The sequence below is a fragment of the Malaclemys terrapin genome, chromosome 19, assembly GCF_027887155.1.
Source record: "Malaclemys terrapin pileata isolate rMalTer1 chromosome 19, rMalTer1.hap1, whole genome shotgun sequence".
Lineage (NCBI taxonomy): Eukaryota > Metazoa > Chordata > Testudines > Emydidae > Malaclemys > Malaclemys terrapin.
This window is the reverse complement of record NC_071523.1, coordinates 15,835,575-15,853,596: the sequence shown is the minus strand read 5'-3', so window position 1 is coordinate 15,853,596 and position 18,022 is coordinate 15,835,575. Positions and strand designations below refer to the sequence as shown.

Below are 18,022 nucleotides of genomic sequence, written 5' to 3'. Positions count from 1 at the left end.
GGAGTCCTGACTCAAGATGTCACCCACTAAGGTTTATTATTCACCAGTTTAGGATCGGGGTTCATTTTCCGATTAAAAAAACAGACTGGTATGGAACAGAAAGACCTTCCTCACTAACGTTAGGGCAAGGGTTGGGTATTTTTTTTTTTTTTGCTGGCTTGAGTTTTAGGGTCATCTTCACGTTTGGAAACGAATCTTTCTCTTCTCTTTCACGTTGTCTTCAGTGCGGTCTGGTAGCGGGAGCTCCCTTTGGTGTGCTAAAAGGACACAGAATCCGCTGAGATGTTCAGCAGAGATGAAGCAAGAGTCTCCGCTCACAATGGAGGGTTTTCGGATTTCAGGCCGAGGCCTTACTGTTACTTCCGACCGTTTTCATTTATTTTCCGCCATTGAGAGTTAACAGCGCAGGAGCTCGTGCGTTCTGTTGCCCGTACCAGCTGCATCTTTGACTCCACTGGCTCTCAGGCATCTATTCTTGTCACTAAGGGGTTGACGTTCTGCAGAGTAACAGTTACTCCTGGAGAATGGAAAACTTGCCGAGGGAAACGGTGGAGGCGAAGGACCTGTCTGGTTTTAAGATTAAGCTAGATACGTTTATGGAGGGAATGGTTTAATGGGATAACATGATTTTAGTCCAATAAACAGCGTGCCATCGCTGGTAAATAGTATCAATGGCCAATGAGGGTCTGGCTGGAGAATCTTGCCTACATGCTCGGGGTTCTACTGATCGCCATATTTGGGGTCGGGAAGGAATTTTCCTCCAGGGTAGATTGGCAGAGGCCCTGGAGGTTTTTCGCCTTCCTCCGCAGCATGGGGCGGGGGTCGCTAGCTGGAGGATTCTCTGCTACTTGAAGTCTCTAAACCACAGGATTTGGGGACTTCAACAGCAGAGTCAAGGGAAAGGGTTGGGACGGCTTTGTGGCCCACATCATGCGGGAAGTCAGACTAGATGATCATAATGGTCCCTTCTGACCTTAAAGTCTATGAGTCTATGAGTTTTAACATTGGATTTGAAAATATGTATGTTTGATTGTTTTTTTAAAATAGCTGTGTGAACTCTGGGAACACTCATCCGATTTCTGCAGGGAGCGCTTGGATGCTGGAGAAACTAGCCAGACAGATTTTCTTTTCAGATGGAGGGAATTATCCACAGATAGTTCTCAGTTATTCCTCTGAATTGACTCTCTACATACAAAACCTGCGTTGGTTTAACTGAAATTGATTTAGTTAAACTGCTGCCGCTTTCATATGTGGTCTTTCATGTCAGTTTAAAACTGATTATATTGGTTTAGCATGGGTCTGTGCATTTACTGATGCAAGCTAAACTGCTCTGAGCTGGGTTTGAATGGATGTACGTGTCCATGAACAACGTTGCACCAGTAACTGAACTGATATAAAATCACACTTTTCGTCACATTGGTACCACTTTATGTACAGACCTGGCTTTAACATAACAATCTTTCTCATGAGCAGGAGCCCATTAAGAACTCTGCTTTTCCATCACTACCTGAGATCATTGCTGTATCATGGCCCTATTAGTCTTGTATCTAACAGCTTACGAGCGGACCAAGGAAACAAAGAGCAGTATATTGGGCTCTCCAAGATCCACTGTACAAGGCGTCTGTTTTTTCTTTTAATGGAAATCAATCAGCCCATGGCATTGTTCCGTTCTTGTACACGGAGCTTGAATGTAGAGGTTCTCCACTGGCCGTATCTCTCCTGTCTCTACGTAGAAGAGAAGCTGGCACCAAAGGCTGGAGAGGGGTCCTGTCCATCAGGAGACATTTAGGGGGGACAGTTATAATCTAGTCTGTTTTGCCTCCACTGCCCTGAACTCAAGTCAATGTTGTTTCCCAAGTCATCCTCTGAGACTTGTTTTTAAAGTAAAACCATGTGAGGAGTCACAGATCAAAAAACCACGAAGGTTCAAAAATCCTGTCCCCGGCAGACAGCTGGATGAGTGTCAAAAGAAAGGGAGGAACAGCTGGATCCAGTAACAGCACAAGGAAAATGAGTTCCATACCCAGAAGGGAAGTAGGGGGAGGGGGGCTGGATTTTGGAGCGCAGAGCTGTGTGGGACCAGCGAAAGTCAGCAGATAAGACTTTGACATCAAAGTCAGGGAGCAGAGCAGAAGGAACCAAGGGGGGAAGAGAGAGAGCGCGTGTTTTGGAGAAATTGAGCGGGAAGGGAAGGAGGTGGAGAGAGTGTTTTGGAGGGGGCAGTGCAGAGGGGAGGTGGGGTGTTATAAATTGTAGGTGGAGTAATACTGCAAGAATTTGAGCTGCTGTCCCTGGCTCCCCGGCTGTACGCTGATGAGGTCATAGTGTTTTTGGGTTAAAAAAAACAACAACTTCAACTTGTTTTTCAGGAGAGAGAGAGAGAGAGAGAGAGAGAAACACACAGAGGCTGAAGAAATGGAGCAAGTAGCAAAACTCCTTCTGTGGCAGCTTTTGCTTCTGCAAAGTAAGCTTCTAGCTGATTGGCATCAATGTTATGTGTCTTTCTTGCACCCCGAGAGAACGGGGGCTTGGAGTTTACCTGGGGGAGCTGGCTCTGTCAGTTCAGTGTCTGGGTTTAGATTCTTGTAGCTAGTTGTTTTTCTGGAGTGTGTGTGTGGTGGGGTGGGGGAAAAGGTTTGGATGGGGAAAAGGGATTTCTCTTGGCTTTTCTGGAGGAGGAATGCTTGGTGGGGAGGGGTTGATCAGAGGATGTTCTGGGTCGTTATCTATGTACTTTGGTTTGTTTTGCTGCTGATCATCTTGGTGTGCAGAAGGAAGGGAAGGAACATAGCCTGGTATTGCCCCAAAGCTCTGAAACGCTCTGAATAGTTTGATCTCAAGCGACTTTGTGCTGTAAGGCAGGAGCAGGCAGTTGTTGTGGGCGATAAGGGGGGAAATACTAAAACGGTTTGGGCTGCCCAGGTAAAAACAGGATTCACCTGACATCCTGGGGGAGGGTGGAGATGGAGAAGGGGGAGGATGGTCGGGGGGTTATTATAGAAACGTGGCACTGTTTATGTTATTTCCTGTGTTGCAAAATTTTCGGGGGGGGGGGGGGGGGTGTAATGGCAGATTCAATGCACCGAGAGAGGGGGCCTCAGCTGGCTCTAATGAAGTGAAAAGACTTGTGGGTAAATAGCAGCCCCCCAGAAGGAAGCAGCCCACGTCACACAACCCAAACCAGCCCTTTCAACACCTTCTTCTCTGAGGAGAGCTGGGTGTGAGCAAGGCTGGCTCTCTCTGGGGCACAGAACAGCTCAGTTTCTGAAGGACGACAGTGCAGCCCATCTGGGAAATGTGGGGTGCAAGCTCTTTTGGGGCTGTTTTATCCCCCAACTTCATAAACCCAAATAATCCCATTAGCCAGTGGCTGGGATTCCCCCACACCTGCCTTTCATAGCTCCTTCAGGTGACAGGTGAATTCAGTTTTTGTGCTCAGTCTGGTCCCTGGTGGATATTTTCCACCTCATCAAGCCATCCACAGTTTGCCGTGCCTCTGGGTGTGGTTCAGGACTGGCAGAGCAGGGAAGGCTGCCGGTGAGGACTGTGGGGCATGGGCAGAGCTGTGAGGGACTCAGCGCCAGAGGAGAAGATCACGATTGAGAAGCAGTGGGAGAGCTGCGTGAGGATCCGTGACCAGAGCAGGAGGGGATGGTTTTGTGTCATACCTGAGAAGCACTGGCAGAACTGAGGGGACTGTCACCAGCTGGGTTGTTACCCTACACGATTCAGGTGCTTTGGCAGTGCTTGAGGAGCACATGGGACAGGAACAGCAGGTTGTATTGATGCTTGTCAGCAGTAGAGCTGTGTGGGGCTCAGACCTGCAGGTCAGGGTTGAGGGGTTCTAGCAGACAGTTAGAGATCTTCCACTTCCAGGCTGACTTCACCAAATTCCCACGAAAATAAAGTTGGAGGCAAGGGGGGGAGAAATCCAGCTCCTTTAATCTTTGATGAGATGCGGTTCTGATCTCCACCCTCAAGCGTTCATCCCTCGGGGAAAGACTGGCTCCGTTCCGAATGGCTCTGCGTAGCAGGCCGTGGGCCAACACACAGTACACGCGGCTGAGACGTGTTTGCAAAGCGAAGCACATATCTGAGCTGTCTGGGAGAAGCAGGCCTGTGTGCACAGCAGCCAAGATGGCGACGGGCAAATGCTGGCAGAGCTTCTCCTGGCTCCTCATGCAGAAGGAGGACGTTTTTCTTTCTGCCGAGACGGCACATTTTTGTCTCTCTCCGGTCTGACAGGCATGTTCCCACTTGTGGGAAGGTGTTGGAATTGTTAGAGTCGGATGGCTGCGGAACCTTTTGGGAGTCCCAAAGTCCCCTCAAAGCAAGAACAAAAATTTCTGCTGTTGAGAAATTAAATCCCAGGAGCCATTTTTTTTTTAAAATGGGGACTTAAAAAAACACCAGTGCAAGGGCTGACTCAGCAATCAAGTGGCTGCCTGTGAGGGGATCTTCATTCAAGATCCAGCCTCGGTCTTTCACTCCCAGGCCAGCAGGAGATAGGAGCGGCAGGGGTGCAGTGTGGTTAGCAAGCACTTGCATTACTCGCTGATGCCCCACCTGGGTGACTTGAAAAGAGGGGCGTAGATCTGCCTCCCTCTGCTGTGTCAGCTGGCGAATAGAGCTATTCCCAGAACTAAGCTGAGCTATTCCATGTGGCTATTGCTAGTACCGTGCCTGCAGGGTAAACCATAATGGTCCCGTTGACACTGGGTCAGGCCCCCAAGGAGCCAGCATGAAGTTGCTACCATTTGCCAAGAGAGTATGAGCTTAAGTCAGTAGCAGCATCTGGTATGTTTGCACTGACATGGGAATAGCTCTAGGGAGGCCCTTAAAAGTGCTGACGCAGAGGTCGCGATGACGGAGAACGAGGAACTTGGTATTTTCACATGCTTCTTATTTTTAACTTTTTAAAAAACTCCCGTTTTTGAGTAAACCCCTTGTTCAAGGCCTGATCCACCACCCATTCACTCCAGCCGGACCGTGATGCTGCCACCCCTCCAGCAAGAGGAGCGGCAGCTCCCTTTTTGTCAATGGAGGCTGGTTTAATGGCCAGTCGTGTCACTTTCTTGGACGTATGCTCAGGCATCTAGACAGCACCACAGTGGTGTGTGAATGGTTAGATGAGGGAGTGGGAGGCAGGATTCCCAGGTTCTAGTCCTGGCTCTGTGATTGTCTGACTGTATGATCTGGGGTAGGCTGAAATTTTCATAAGCAGCTGCTGATTTGGGGTGTGTCTGATTTCTTAGGCTACCCAACTGGAGACACCTAGGGGCTGATTCCCAGAGCTGCTGAGCACCCACAAGTCCAGCTGAAGTCCCTGCACACTACTGGTGCTCAGCCCTTCTGCATATCAGGCCCAAGGTACCCCACGTTTGGGCACCCCAAAACAGAGGCACCTAAGATCAGTGTCCACTTTCAAAATCACTGGCCTGCACCTCTCCAGAGCTCAATTTCCTGCAGTGCAGCTTAGAAGCGAGAACACTTCGCTCATGACGGTGTCATGCGGCACTTTGAAGCTGAAAGGACTATGGCCGAGATCATGAGTGCTATCGGTTAGAATCCGGGATGCTGCACAGTTTTGATACAGTTACGCTAAACAGGAGGAAGGGCTCTGAATTACTACAGGGAATTCTTTCCCAGGTGTCTCCCTGGTGGGTCTTGCCCACATGCTCAGGGTCTAACTGAGCGCCATATTTGGGGTTGAGAAGGAATTTCCCCCCGAGTCCGATTGGCAGAGACCCTCGGGGCGGGGAGGCTTTCACCTTCCTCTGCAGTGTGGGGCACGCGTCATGTGCAGGTTTAAACGAATGTAAATGGTGAATTCTCTGTAACTTGACGTCTTTAAACCATGATTTAAGGATGTCAGTAACTCAGCCAGAGGTTTGGGGTCTATTACACTAGTGGGTGGGTGGGGTTCTGTGGCCTGTGATGTGCAGAAGGTCAGACGTAGATAATCACGATGGTCCCTTCTGACCTTAAAGTCTATGAGACTCAGTGGCCTGGAAAATGGGCAATGAGATGGGCAAAGAAAAAGGGACTGAAAAAGAGATGGTCAGAGCTGAACTTACTCTAACTGAAAGGCCTTGTCTAGGGACACAGGCAGGCTGGGCCAGAGATGAGGCCCCTGCATTCAGAAGGACCTTCCTCCAGCCTGTATCAGCTGAACCATTAGGAGGGAGAAGAGCATGGACAATTCCTGGTTGATCTCAGTTGCCTTGGGAAGAGACAGTGTTCATGTATGCTGGGTGTAGAGCACTAAGAAGGCTCGATTCTGCTGCCCTTACTCCTATGGGGAGTCCCTTGCTTCTCAAGTGGCCCCATGGATTTCAGTGGCACTGCTTGTATTGTAAAGCACTGCTCTCTCTATACCTGATCCGGCACCTCCTGAAGTCAATGGCAAAGTTCCTACTGGCTTCAGTGGGGACAGCATCAGAACCAGGGTGAGTAAGGATGGCAGAATCGGGGCCTTGGGGGTTGGGGGGGTTACCTGCTGTCACAGGACCCTGTAATGAACACACCCGCTTACCAGCAAACAGCCCCATTCACGCTGCCTCCTGTGATGTTAGCCAGATTCCTGGCTCAGCCCTGCCGTTGCCTTTCATCCTCTATTAGCCCTTCGTTGAACAGGATGCCAGGTGTTTTGATTAGCTTTGGGCTCAGCCTCTCAGTCAGAGCGGCAGTCTCTCCTCGGCATCCCACATACCTTCCGCCGGAAGCAGTGGTGTTGTTCTATGTGTAGGAAAGGGGAGAGGTGGTTTCCTAGTTGGGTCACACAGAGGAGGCAGTCTGCGGAGCAGTGTCGATGTGGGACGTTCCTCAGAGCTTTGGGCGCTTGCTTCTTGTTTGCCCAGCTTCTTCTTGGCCTATTTGAGAAGCTTGCCCTGGAATTATAGAAGCCAGAGCCTGGGTGTGTATTTTACTGGGGGATCTTGAAACGTAGGCTGTTCCCCTCTTCTCATCCAGCGGAGCTCAAGATCTTTGTTGGACTGGCCAGCACGATATCTCAGGAACTCAGTGGGAAGAACCCTGTGTTTGCCTCTAGCGTAAAAGAAAAGTTAGGGGCCACTACGTCAGCCAGTCTCCCTAGTGCCACTTGTATCTGGAGCTGAGGATGGGGCTGGGGGATGTAGCTACAGGGGTCAGAGCAGTTGCCCTCCATTTTGTAAAGCGGAACCATGAACTGCAGTGAACACAGTTTGGCCAAGGCTTGAGGTTGTGGTCCCAAAGCTTCGGCTCTCGTGTTTCTAGGCCTAATGGTTGCAGAGGGAAACCAGGGCAACCTCCCCGTCCCTTTCACCTCCTGGAGCCATTCGCCAGCGTGGCCCTGGACGTCGCATTGACGGTGCTGTGAATTGAGCACGGGGCTCCTGGCTGCCCCTTGCCTCCGTCACACAAACTTTGTCAGTGTAAGGAGCTGTACGGCTGCCAGGATGGGTCACTGGCCTTTCTTCCAGCATAGGCAGAGTTGGTGCAATGCTTCTACAACATGTCCCCTTCCCAGGGCTGCCTGGGGGGGGAGGAGGGAGGCAAATGGGGCAATTTGCCCCAGATCCCGCAGGGGCCCCCATGAGAATATAGTATTGCAACTTTTTTTTATGGAAGGGGCCCCTTAAATTGCTTTGTCCCAGGCCCCCTGAATCCTCTGGGCGGCCCTGCCCCTTCCAGTCCAGCGCAGTGCGGCTGTGCTCTGGCTGTTCCCAGCTGCCCCAATGGCTGCCTGGGGCCGGAGGCAGCTTAGGGCAGTGTCTCAGGCTGCTCTTACTTTGCTGGGGCCCAGGGCAGCCCCAAACCATGACCCAGAATCAGGGAGGTGCCACTTTTCTTTCATCCCATCTCCAGACTCAGGCACATTGATGAATTGGGTCCCAGGAGCCCACGGGCATCCCTGATCTCACTCCACTCCACTGTTCCCCCTGCATCCTGTCCAATCAGCTCAACTCACTACCTCCTTTGTCTCCTCCCACTCCTGGCTTCGCACCTCCTCTCATGCTGCCCCCTTCCCCCCGACGCAGTTACTGCCTTGATCAAGGTGGGCAAAGCAGCCTCTTTCAGTTGACAGGATCAGTACTGACGGGTGGGAGTCGGTGACTCTGAGCCACGCACAGTCCAGGGTTGTAAGGATGAACCGTAGAACCAAGGGCTCGAAGTACGTCCCTGGCAAAGCACAGACAGGTATTACACCTACTTTACAGATGGGTAAATTGAGGCACAGAGAAACACAGTGACTTGCCCATGTCCTACAATGAGTGGCAGAGCTGGGAAGAGAACTCAGGAGTCCTGATGTGCAGTTGCCTAGAAACCACTAGACTGGTGCCGCCCCTGGAAGGATCTGCTAGCAGAGGCTTTAACAGATGAATGAAAGGGAAGCCGGCAGGAGCCGTGTCAAGTTTTTCTCTCCTGGAAGCTGCTGCCCTGATGTTACAGATGATCATGTTCTGCAGCCTTGTTTCACAGAACAACCACGTTTTGCAATGTGGCGGAGGAACACACATGGCCTGTTAATGAGCTCCAGCAGTCCATCCTGGCAATACGCCCCAGTGGATGGACGGGAGAGTCAGGGCTTGTGTGGTCCTGATCATGCCAGTAGGTAAAACCAGCAAAATAACAGAATCCAGAACTGGGGGGAGAGGGGCTCTGCTATTCTTAGCTCAGGGACGATGCAGGCCGTGGAGTGGGGCACAGGGCGGGTTTCCGGGTTTGGAAGGCTCAGCTGGATGGCTTTGTCAGATGTCCAATTTATGCAGTTTGCCTCCATGGTTTTTACATTAAGTTGTAAGGGGGAAAGGGAAAAATAAATGCATTCCCACGGCTCTCCCACAAGAGGAGATTCTTGCAGCACCAACTCAATCCGTTATTAAGTGAACAGCAAAACGAGGCTCTGACAACACTGGGTGTGCAGACACTAGCAGCCCCAACTTGTAGACATTGTGCTCTGGGACGAAGGTCATTTGACTGCACCACCTCATCATGACATCACCTCCCTGTGTCACGATGCAAACCTCACCGTATCCTGACTGGTTAGCATCACACCGTAACACTGATGTATGGCAGTACTGGGCCAGGACACAGCACGATGACATGATGTCCCATCACACCTGAAGATATGCCCAGGTCCTAGTTATTCCATCGCTTCGTGTGAGTAACTCCCAGCAATTTCAGTCACTTACTGCAGCCCTGGGACAGTTGGTCTGTCCCCAAAGCTATATCAGGGCTCACTCACGAAGATCAAGATCAGTGACAACCATAAGACCAGCTTCTCCCAGACAGTTTGAACAATGCACTTTAGTTCTCACCTGTGGTTCCGGTCCTCAGGCTTGCCCAGAGTTTGCATTGTGGTTTGTGATATGAACCTGTGCCCCCTGGTCAGTAGTCTGGGTCCAGCATGTTCATCAGCGCATGATCAAGAGGTTAAAGCATGGACCTGGGTGTTAGAAGATCTGCCTAATCCGCAGTCAAGGTGGGACCGTGAACTAATTATTTAGCATTTGTGCCTCAGTTTTTCCACCAGTAAAATGAATACTTTGATCCATGTTTGCAAAGCATTTTGGGATCCGCAGAAGGACAGTGCTATAGAAAGGCAAAGTATCATTTCCTTGTTGCCCCAAGCTAAATCTGAGCTTCCAGAAATGAAGGCCTGAACATTATTGTTCTGCGCCAAGTGCTTCGTAAACCACAAGAACAGGGATCAGAAACGAAGGAATCACTTCACTGTTTGGGAATGTCTTGTCCCTTCCTTTTATACGAAGTGATGCAAACTACATCGGCAGTTCCCCAGTGTATTCTCTTTGTAAAGCTGCAAATATAAATGCAGAAGAAAAGGCTTCCATCCTGAGTATCTTTGAATGGGGCTCTTGCATGGAAACTGCCATTCTCTCCCCATGGTGTCATGGCCGATGCTTTGCGAGAGGCAGAGAATAAGAGTGGTTTATTTTACTGAGCGTGTTCTCTGTGGGTGTTATTGAAGCAGCCCCATTCTGGAGTTAATTTATTCCCGGTTGCAAGAAATAAATTCCAGTCTTTGTCCGGGTGGCATCGTGCCCATGGCATTAGCAGGACAAAACGACTAATTATCCGGCTGTAACCCGTTTGTGCTTCAATGGTTAACAGATGGTTTATGGAGATGAATGATGCCACTGCGTTGCGATACTGAGCCATGCTCTTCACGCTGCCCACTGGACTTCCCATCCTATGCAACTAGCAGGAGGTACTGGGCTATCCAAAGGTGGAAACGAAGACATTTGTTTATGTCCCAGGAAGTAGTTCTCACCACATGGATCTGAGTTATGTGGGCTGGAGAGGCTGCACTGGGCTAGCCTGGGGAAGCCAGGTGTGTGAGGGAGACAGGATTTAATGGGGATGCCCTTGATGTCAACAGGTGGTTTCTCTGACTAGTGCTGGCAGCGAAGTGTGACAGGAGCGTGCAGGGGAATACTCCTGAGTGCAGTGAGGTTGGCCAAAGGTTTGTGCTTTGCTGATCATCAGCTTTTTGCCTTTTATGAAACACTGGAACTCAGTCAGTTGCATCAACTCCAGCATCGGTGCTGCTGCCCTTTCTCCTGAAAGGTGCTAGCTTCGAAGACTTGGACACCAAAGCCCTCTGTTTAGCCATAGGACAGGAAGAGTGGCAGTGCGGTCTTCCCCTCCACTCTACTCCAGCTCAGCTCTGACCTGGGACTGGCCATGTCCATTTAGTCCTTGGTCTCTGTTGGGACAGCAATCTGAATGCCCTCTAAGAAGGAACTGGAGTGAGATTACCAAACACCGTTCACACAGATAGCACAGAGCCAAGCAGGGTTCAAATAGACGACCTACAAGGGGAAGGCTCCATACCCCATTGCTAATTCCATAAGCCATCCAGCACCCCCTTGCTGCTACAGTCCATGGACGATCCCTGGAATCGCGATGGACCATCATGGGGAGCCTGGTCCATGTGGCAACAGCAGAGGTGCAATTTTGCCTTGTCACCCTTTCTTACTAACCGTTTGTGGGAGAAGGGTGGAACTTTTCTCTTCTAGACGTAAGGCTGGGTGTCCTCCTACAAGACCTATACACCAGGCCGAATAAAAGTCTCTATTATCTATTATATAATGGCAGCATGGTCAGAAGCACTGCCTAGCACCACTGGCGAACCCGCTGGAGCCAGTGGAGAGAGACCAAGGTGGTGTTTGTACGCCAGTTCCGTTATAAACACTCCGTCTCAGCAAGAGAACACTGGGGGAGGGCGGGTATTTTGGTAATTCCCTACAATTTCCCATCGATGGGCGTGCTCAGCGGCTGTCTCGTCTTACCCTGCCCAGAGCCAGTCTGCGTTGTGAGTTGCTCGAAATGCCAGTAGCTGTCGGCCCCTTGTGTTCACAAGCATTCCCCCTGTGGCTGCTGGTGGTGGAGCTGCCCCGTCGGTTGCAGTGGTGGAAAATATTAGGGAGGAAAAAGCCCCGTGGTAGACAAGGTCCTGTTTCCATTGTGTAAAGGCAGGCTTTGTGGTGTGAGGGCACAGGGATAGCCCCTGTCAGTGTGTTCCCAGCCCTAATCACAGCTCCGAGCTATGAGGCTCAGCTGTAGTTTTCTCTGGGCAAGCTACGACTGAGAAGCAGTGTGTGACTGCAATCTGGCTGAAAGCCCCGTTGTAACTGGCCCAGGATGGAAGGCACCCTACAGGCATCAGAAAGGCCAGTGATTTCCTGAGAACAGGACCCCATGCCATTTAGTTCCAAAAATGCTGGCCTCAGCCCTGTTAGCAACAGGAGAAACCCTTAGGGATGGCTAGCTGAGAATGTCTACACCGCCATCGGGACAGGGTGTGTAGACACACCTGAGCTAGTTCCCTGAAAATCGCAGTGTAGCCACCTGGCCTGGGCTAGCTGCCTGAGTCCGGCCCTACCGGCCCAGTCCAGATTGTACACAAGCGGCTCGCCTGTGTGGCTGCCCAGGCAACCATGACCACACTGCTATTTTAGCAAGATAACTCGATCCAAGCTAGCTCGGGTATGTCTACGTGAGTTGCAGTCATGCCTCCCAGTTGCTGTGTAGACATACCCTTAAGGCCAGGTTCAAATCCTGTCTGTAGGCTGCACCCATTAGAAGGCGTAAGTTACATACACATTTAAGGCCTGATCTTGGGAGGAACTGGTGCGTTGCATTTACATGCTTAGTGGTTGTTTTTTTCAGTCTGGTGGCTCCCGAACAGAATTAAGATATTTAACGGGCGAGAAGTTGCCTCTGTAGGACCAACTCAGGGGAAGTTAAATTGGGGATATAAACTCCCCTCTAGCCCAACCAGCACATTAAAGGTGAATGCAAGGACTGGAAGAAATCCCTGTTTTCCTTCCGCTGACATGAATGGCCCGTTCATTTCAATTGGGGGGTTGGTGGGTACAGGGTTTGGCCTCTGAAAGTTACCACAAATACCAGGCCACTGATAAGTTTCCAATCCACGTAGCTCCTTTTTCTAATTATCACCTAGACCAGGGTACGAGTAAAATGAACAGAAGAGAATCCAGATAATGAAAAAGATGGGAGGAGGGGCCAGCCAGATCGCTGGGGTTGAAGGTGGTGAAGAGAGTTAATTAGCATGGTAAACTACTGGCCCACAATTTAATCTGGTGCCTCAGGTTATCTCTGCAAAGCCAAGACCAAATCCGAGTATATTTTTGACCCCATGTCTCCACCCCCTTCTCCAGCCTGCTTGTTTTTTCCATTCACTGGAAGTTCTTTGGGTCAGGGACTCTCATTTCTTATGCTTGTAAAGGGCCTAGCACCGTGGGGCCCAGACAGGCTGTGAGGCCATCACTGCTAGCACAATATAAATATTAAATAATCACAATGTTGAAGAAGAGCTGAAGGATGGAATAATAAAAATAAAGGAAAGATGCTTGCTGCTGGCTATGAATATATTTAATATTCTCTCATTTACTTTGTCAGTAACGTTATTTTCTCTTCTCCTTCGACAGGGTCTGTTGTTCATTTGTATTCAGGTAAGTGACACCCTTTGAATCTGTCCTGGTTTTAGGATCGTTAGAAGTATGGGAACTGACTAGAGTTGCCAACCCTCCCGGTACTGGGCTCGATCTCCCGGAGGCTACTAAAGCCAATCCGGGAAATTTTAGGCCGCTAAAAGTCCAGCAGTGCAGCAGGGCTAATGCAGGTTCGCTACCTGCCCTGGCCCCACACAGCTCCTAGAAGTGGCAACATGTCCGGCAGCGACTCCTAGGAGGAGGCGCGGCCAAGGGGTCTCTGCACACTGCCCCCACCCCAAGCACCAACTCTGCACCTCCCATTGGCCAGGAACGGGGAGCCTAGGAGCCCCTGCCGGACATGCATAGATTCTAGAACATGCTGCCATGACCAACCTGCTGCTTTCATGCATCCTTCCCCACTTCATGCCCCATCAGTCCGGCCTCTCCCTCTCTCTGCCCACAGTCCCAGCTGACATGTTGAACCCCGAGAGCGTGGTGGTGTCGGTGTCGAATGTCAGCGCCGTGGCTGGATCCCAAACTGTCTTGACCTGCAAGAGTTACCGCATGATCTGGACCCAGGACCGTCTGAATGACCGCCAGCGTGTGGTCCACTGGGACTTGTATAGCAACCAGGATGGCGATTACAAGGCGGAGAGGCTGTGTGACATGTACTCAGCTGGGGAGCAGCGGGTGTACAGCTCCTACAACCAAAGGAGGATAGCCATGCCCGAGAATGCATTCGCAGATGGCAACTTTTCACTGGTGATCAAAGGTACCAGAAGCCAAAGGGATCTCTCCTTCCATTGCTTCTAAAGAGCTGCAGCTCCATGCGCTTGTACTGAGATTTCCTAAGGGGAAGGGCAGGCTGATGTCATCTGAGACTCAGGAAATGCAGTGTTCTAACCACTAGTAAAGTAACCACCTTTTAAGAGAAATGTGCCTTGCAACCACTTTGAAAGTCTTAATCACAGTGTGTCAAGAGGAAGGATGACCTTCTGGGTAAAGCACTGGACTAGGTCTGGGTTCCAGTCCCAGCACTGTCATGGACTCCCTGTGTGGCCTTGGTTGAGTTACTTAATCACTCTGTGCCTCGTTTTCCTCACCTGTAACATGATAAGAATCTTGCCTTTCTCCCACTCTCTGTCTGTCTTGTCTGCAGATTGTGAGCTCTCTGGGTCTCTTACAATGCCTCGCACAAGCTTGGCTGGGGCTGGTGTTACTGAAATGCCAAATAATAATTCAAACAAACAAGAATGAGCTCAAATGAGCATGTAACTGCAGTGAGACGTTGGCCCTGTTCGTCTAAAGCTCCTTCTGTACCGCCCTGCCTGGGGGCGTGCTGCATAAACAACCGCAAACAATCGTCACCTTGCTCTTAAATGGTCTTTTTCTCCTCCTGTGCTAGATGTTGCAGAGAGCGACCAAGGCACGTACTCCTGTAACCTCCACCATCACTACTGCCACTTGTACGAAACGGTGAAAATCCAGCTGGAGGTCACCGAGAAAGGTAAAGGCGCATGCTGATGCAAATGATGGGTATTGGTCCCTCTGCGGGGGGCAAGTACGTCCCATGCCCAATACCTCGGGCCCCAGGCTGACAGAGAACTCTGGGCTCATGTAGAGCCTTGTTGGTTTCACAGGTGTACTACCCAGGGCTCAGAAAGAAGAACAGGAGTACTTGTGGCTAGCACCCTGGGCCCTGAGCCCCTGCTCCCACCCACTGCCTCACTGAAATCAGGGGGGGTTTGTGCAGAGGCAGAACACCGTGCAGGATAGGGTCACGGGGGCTGCACCTGAATGTTGCTGCACCTCAGAAGACATCCGTGCTCACTGCAGCTTCTAGCAACCATGCAGCTGTGAGGTTTCATTCTCTACTCTTGGAGTCTTGCTGTGTCACAGCCTCTGGGGTAGACCAGGGGGGGCTCTTCTAGGGACTGCCACCGACGGCACCACTTGGCTGGAGATGTTCCCCCTTGCCCGCTAGCTTCACCTCCATCTTGTCCAGGTTGAGCAGCCGGCTGGCTTTCCTGCCGGTCCCCGTCTCCTTAGCCCCGGGGAAGAGCTGAGGCTGCCCTGCCCGGCTGTGCTGCGGAAGAGGCGAAGGGCTGACTGTTCAGCAAGCGTCCGGGTAACTCGTATAAGTGGGTGGTGGGATGGGAAGGAAGCAGCGTCTTCTGCTTTCTGCTCTCGCTCCCTGAAAGTTTCTGTTCATAGAATAGAAACGCCCAGTCTGTCCCCAGGCTGCTTTTCTGTTTTTTAGTGGTCAGCGTGAACAGCCTGCAAGCCCGTGATCCTGTAACTCCTCCAGTACTTAGGGCACTGGGGGCATTTCCTGCAAGGAGACTGCCTAAGACGCTTGGAGGATGGGACCTAGCACGTTGAAGATAAAGTCTGTTATTGCTATTCCATTCTCAGTCATTGGAGAGCGCCCGCTCTTCCTTCTTTGCAGACCTAGCCACGGACTCTCAGCTACCAGGGAGGAAGGATGGGCTTACAGTTAAAGCACTAAACGGGGACCCAGGAGTCCTGCGTTCAATTCCTAGCTCTGGCACAGACTCTCTGTGTGAGGTTTGAGTCAGTCACTTCCCTTCCATGTGCCTCAGGTTGTGAAGCACTTTGAGATCCTTGGGTCCTGCAGAGCAGGAAAGCATTCTCGGTGGTTCCTAGCATAGGAAAGGCTGGTGTCTTTAGACAGCAGAGCTGCCGGGGGCAATCAGGTATAATAAGGTGTGTGTGCTGAGTTGTTTCCAGATGAAATGGGACTGTATATGTTTACTCAACTGCCTCCTGTGTCCTCTCTGCAGCCAGGGAAGTGAAGAGGTACTGGGATGGCGAGAAGGCCGTGATCGTTGCCTTGCAGGACAGCACCGTGGTGCTCCCCTGCGTGAACCGGAACCAGATCTGGACTGAGCGGCACAGCGAGGAGGAGCAGCAAGTGGTCCACTGGGACAGGCAGCCTCCGGGGGTCCCGCACGACCGGGCCGACCGCCTCATAGACCTGTACGCCTCCGGTGAGCGCCGCTCCTACGGGCCTCTCTTCATCCGGCAGAAGATGAACATCACCGAGACGGCCTTCGCTCTGGGCGACTTCTCGCTGCGGATTTCAGCCCTGGAGAACGCCGATGAGGGCACGTACTCCTGCCACCTCCACCATCACTACTGCGGCCTCCACGAGCGCAGGATCTTCCAGGTCTCCGTGACGGAGCCAGTGAGAGAGAAGAAGGTGGTGAACCTCACTAACCCCAACATCGTGCCAGCTGTAGGTAGGTGACCCTCCAAGGGTGGGGGGTCCTTCCTCCTGGGGAGGAGGTGAACAGCTACAGCCCTGCCAAGGGCTGAGCTAGGCCATCTGAGAGGGGCTATCGAGCAGGCCTATGGGTCCTGCCCTCAGGAAATGCCTCCAGTTCCAGAGGGTTTTCTAGCCAGCAGAGATGGCTCTGCCCTCACAACAGCGCTGGGCTCAGGAGACACTCTGGGGCAGGCCGGAAGGAGGGAGGGGATGTGACCAAGGTGTGACCGCATCCCTGCAAAGCTCCGCAGAGGCCATTGAAGCAACTTCAAGACGCTCTGAGAGCTTCCCCAGCCTGAGCCACGGTCCACACGTGACCCTGCAGCCAGGAGTAGATGAGACTCAAACAACGTCGCTTCTGTCAATGCAGGAATGAATCTGCCCCTATGTTCTGAGGGGTGGTTGGTGTCTTTGTGCAGGTGATGGGTGCTCTGATTGCTTGAGGGGAAAAACATCTGCAAAGAGCAGTCTTAAAGTAAACCCTGGGAACCTCTGGACAGGGCCTGATCCTGCCCCCAGCTCACACTGAAGTCAGTGGGAGTTAAAGATGCTCAGCACCTTTGGAGCTAATGGGTCTGATTCTTCTCTGCCTTGCATCTAGTGCCACTATATTCGCTGGTGCAAAGTGCATGTCAAAAGTTACTATTCTGGTGTGGGAGCATTTCACACCCGCTCTGAACAGGTGTCCATGCCAGGCGGTGGAGAATCAGGCCCCAAGATCCCCCCCCCCCCTTTTTTTTTTTTTACCATATCTCGCATTTTCTTCTCTGGACGAGCTGCTCTCTGAAGCCTGTTCAAACCCTGAACCATCACACTCATCACAGGCAACTCCCCTTCCCCAGTTTAATAATTTTTGTGCCTTCTGGGTTATTGTTCTTTATTAACATTTTAAAATATTCATCATGGTTTAATATTTATTGGCTGCTTAATACTGAATTTAAATGTGCTTCATAAATCTTTTACTAGCTCCGTTCTGCTTCAGCAAGAGGCTTTTCCAAGCCACGGAGGCCTGCGTCTCCCCGTTGGGCCATAGGTCGGCATCCAGAAAAGAGAGGCATTATCAAACAGAGATTGCCCGGGGGCTGAGTTTACGGAGAGGCTGGGACACAAATACACCTCTACCCCGATATAACGCTGTCCTCGGGAGCCAAAAAATCTTACCGCGTTATAGGTGAAACCGCGTTATATCGAACTTGCTTTGATCCGCCGGAGTGCGCAGCCCTGCCCCCCCCGGAGCGCTGCTTTACTGCGTTATATCCGAATTCGTGTCATATCGGGTCGCGTTATATCGGGGTAGAGATGTATTACTCTCTGTGCCTATGGCCGTTTTGCTGCCGTCCCTTGGCTTGGGGAGTCACGTTCAGCTGCCATTTTGCAGATCTACATTTTAATTTCAGGGAGGGTCCCCTAGGAATCCAGATTTGCTCTTTGTTTGTGCAGTCAGTGAACTGGTAACCACCTGAGCAGGAGGTGGACAAAACATGGGAGGAGCTAGAACCAATTTAATATAGACAGACTAGCTCACTAGTCGTTCAATCCTGCATCAAGTCCCCAAAACGGCTCAAGCGGTTCTGTCCCCTCTTGCCATTTAGGGGAAATACCTAACTAATGTCCTGGTCAATTTGAAATAGCACTGAGAGAGCCTCAGTATGCTGACTGCATTCTAATGTGGGGTAATTACATTGCCCCCTGGCTTTCACTAGAGTACATATTCATCATTTGCACTTCAAAACTGTTGGCTTAGTATTGCTGTGGGCTGTCCCATAGC

General features: G+C 51.2%; 1 protein-coding gene across 1 annotated transcript in view; it reads left to right on the top strand.

The window, feature by feature from the left end:
• The first annotated feature begins 2,172 nt into the window (after positions 1–2,172).
• MXRA8 (matrix remodeling associated 8) overlaps positions 2,173–18,022 on the top strand; it is a 36,848-nt gene continuing 20,998 nt past the window's right edge. The window contains exons 1-5 of the mRNA XM_054009261.1: positions 2,173–2,464; positions 12,960–12,983; positions 13,429–13,737; positions 14,371–14,472; positions 15,770–16,228. Coding sequence (XP_053865236.1) covers positions 2,416–2,464; positions 12,960–12,983; positions 13,429–13,737; positions 14,371–14,472; positions 15,770–16,228 — 943 coding nt within the window. The 5' untranslated portion in view covers positions 2,173–2,415. The remainder of the gene's footprint in view (positions 2,465–12,959; positions 12,984–13,428; positions 13,738–14,370; positions 14,473–15,769; positions 16,229–18,022) is intronic.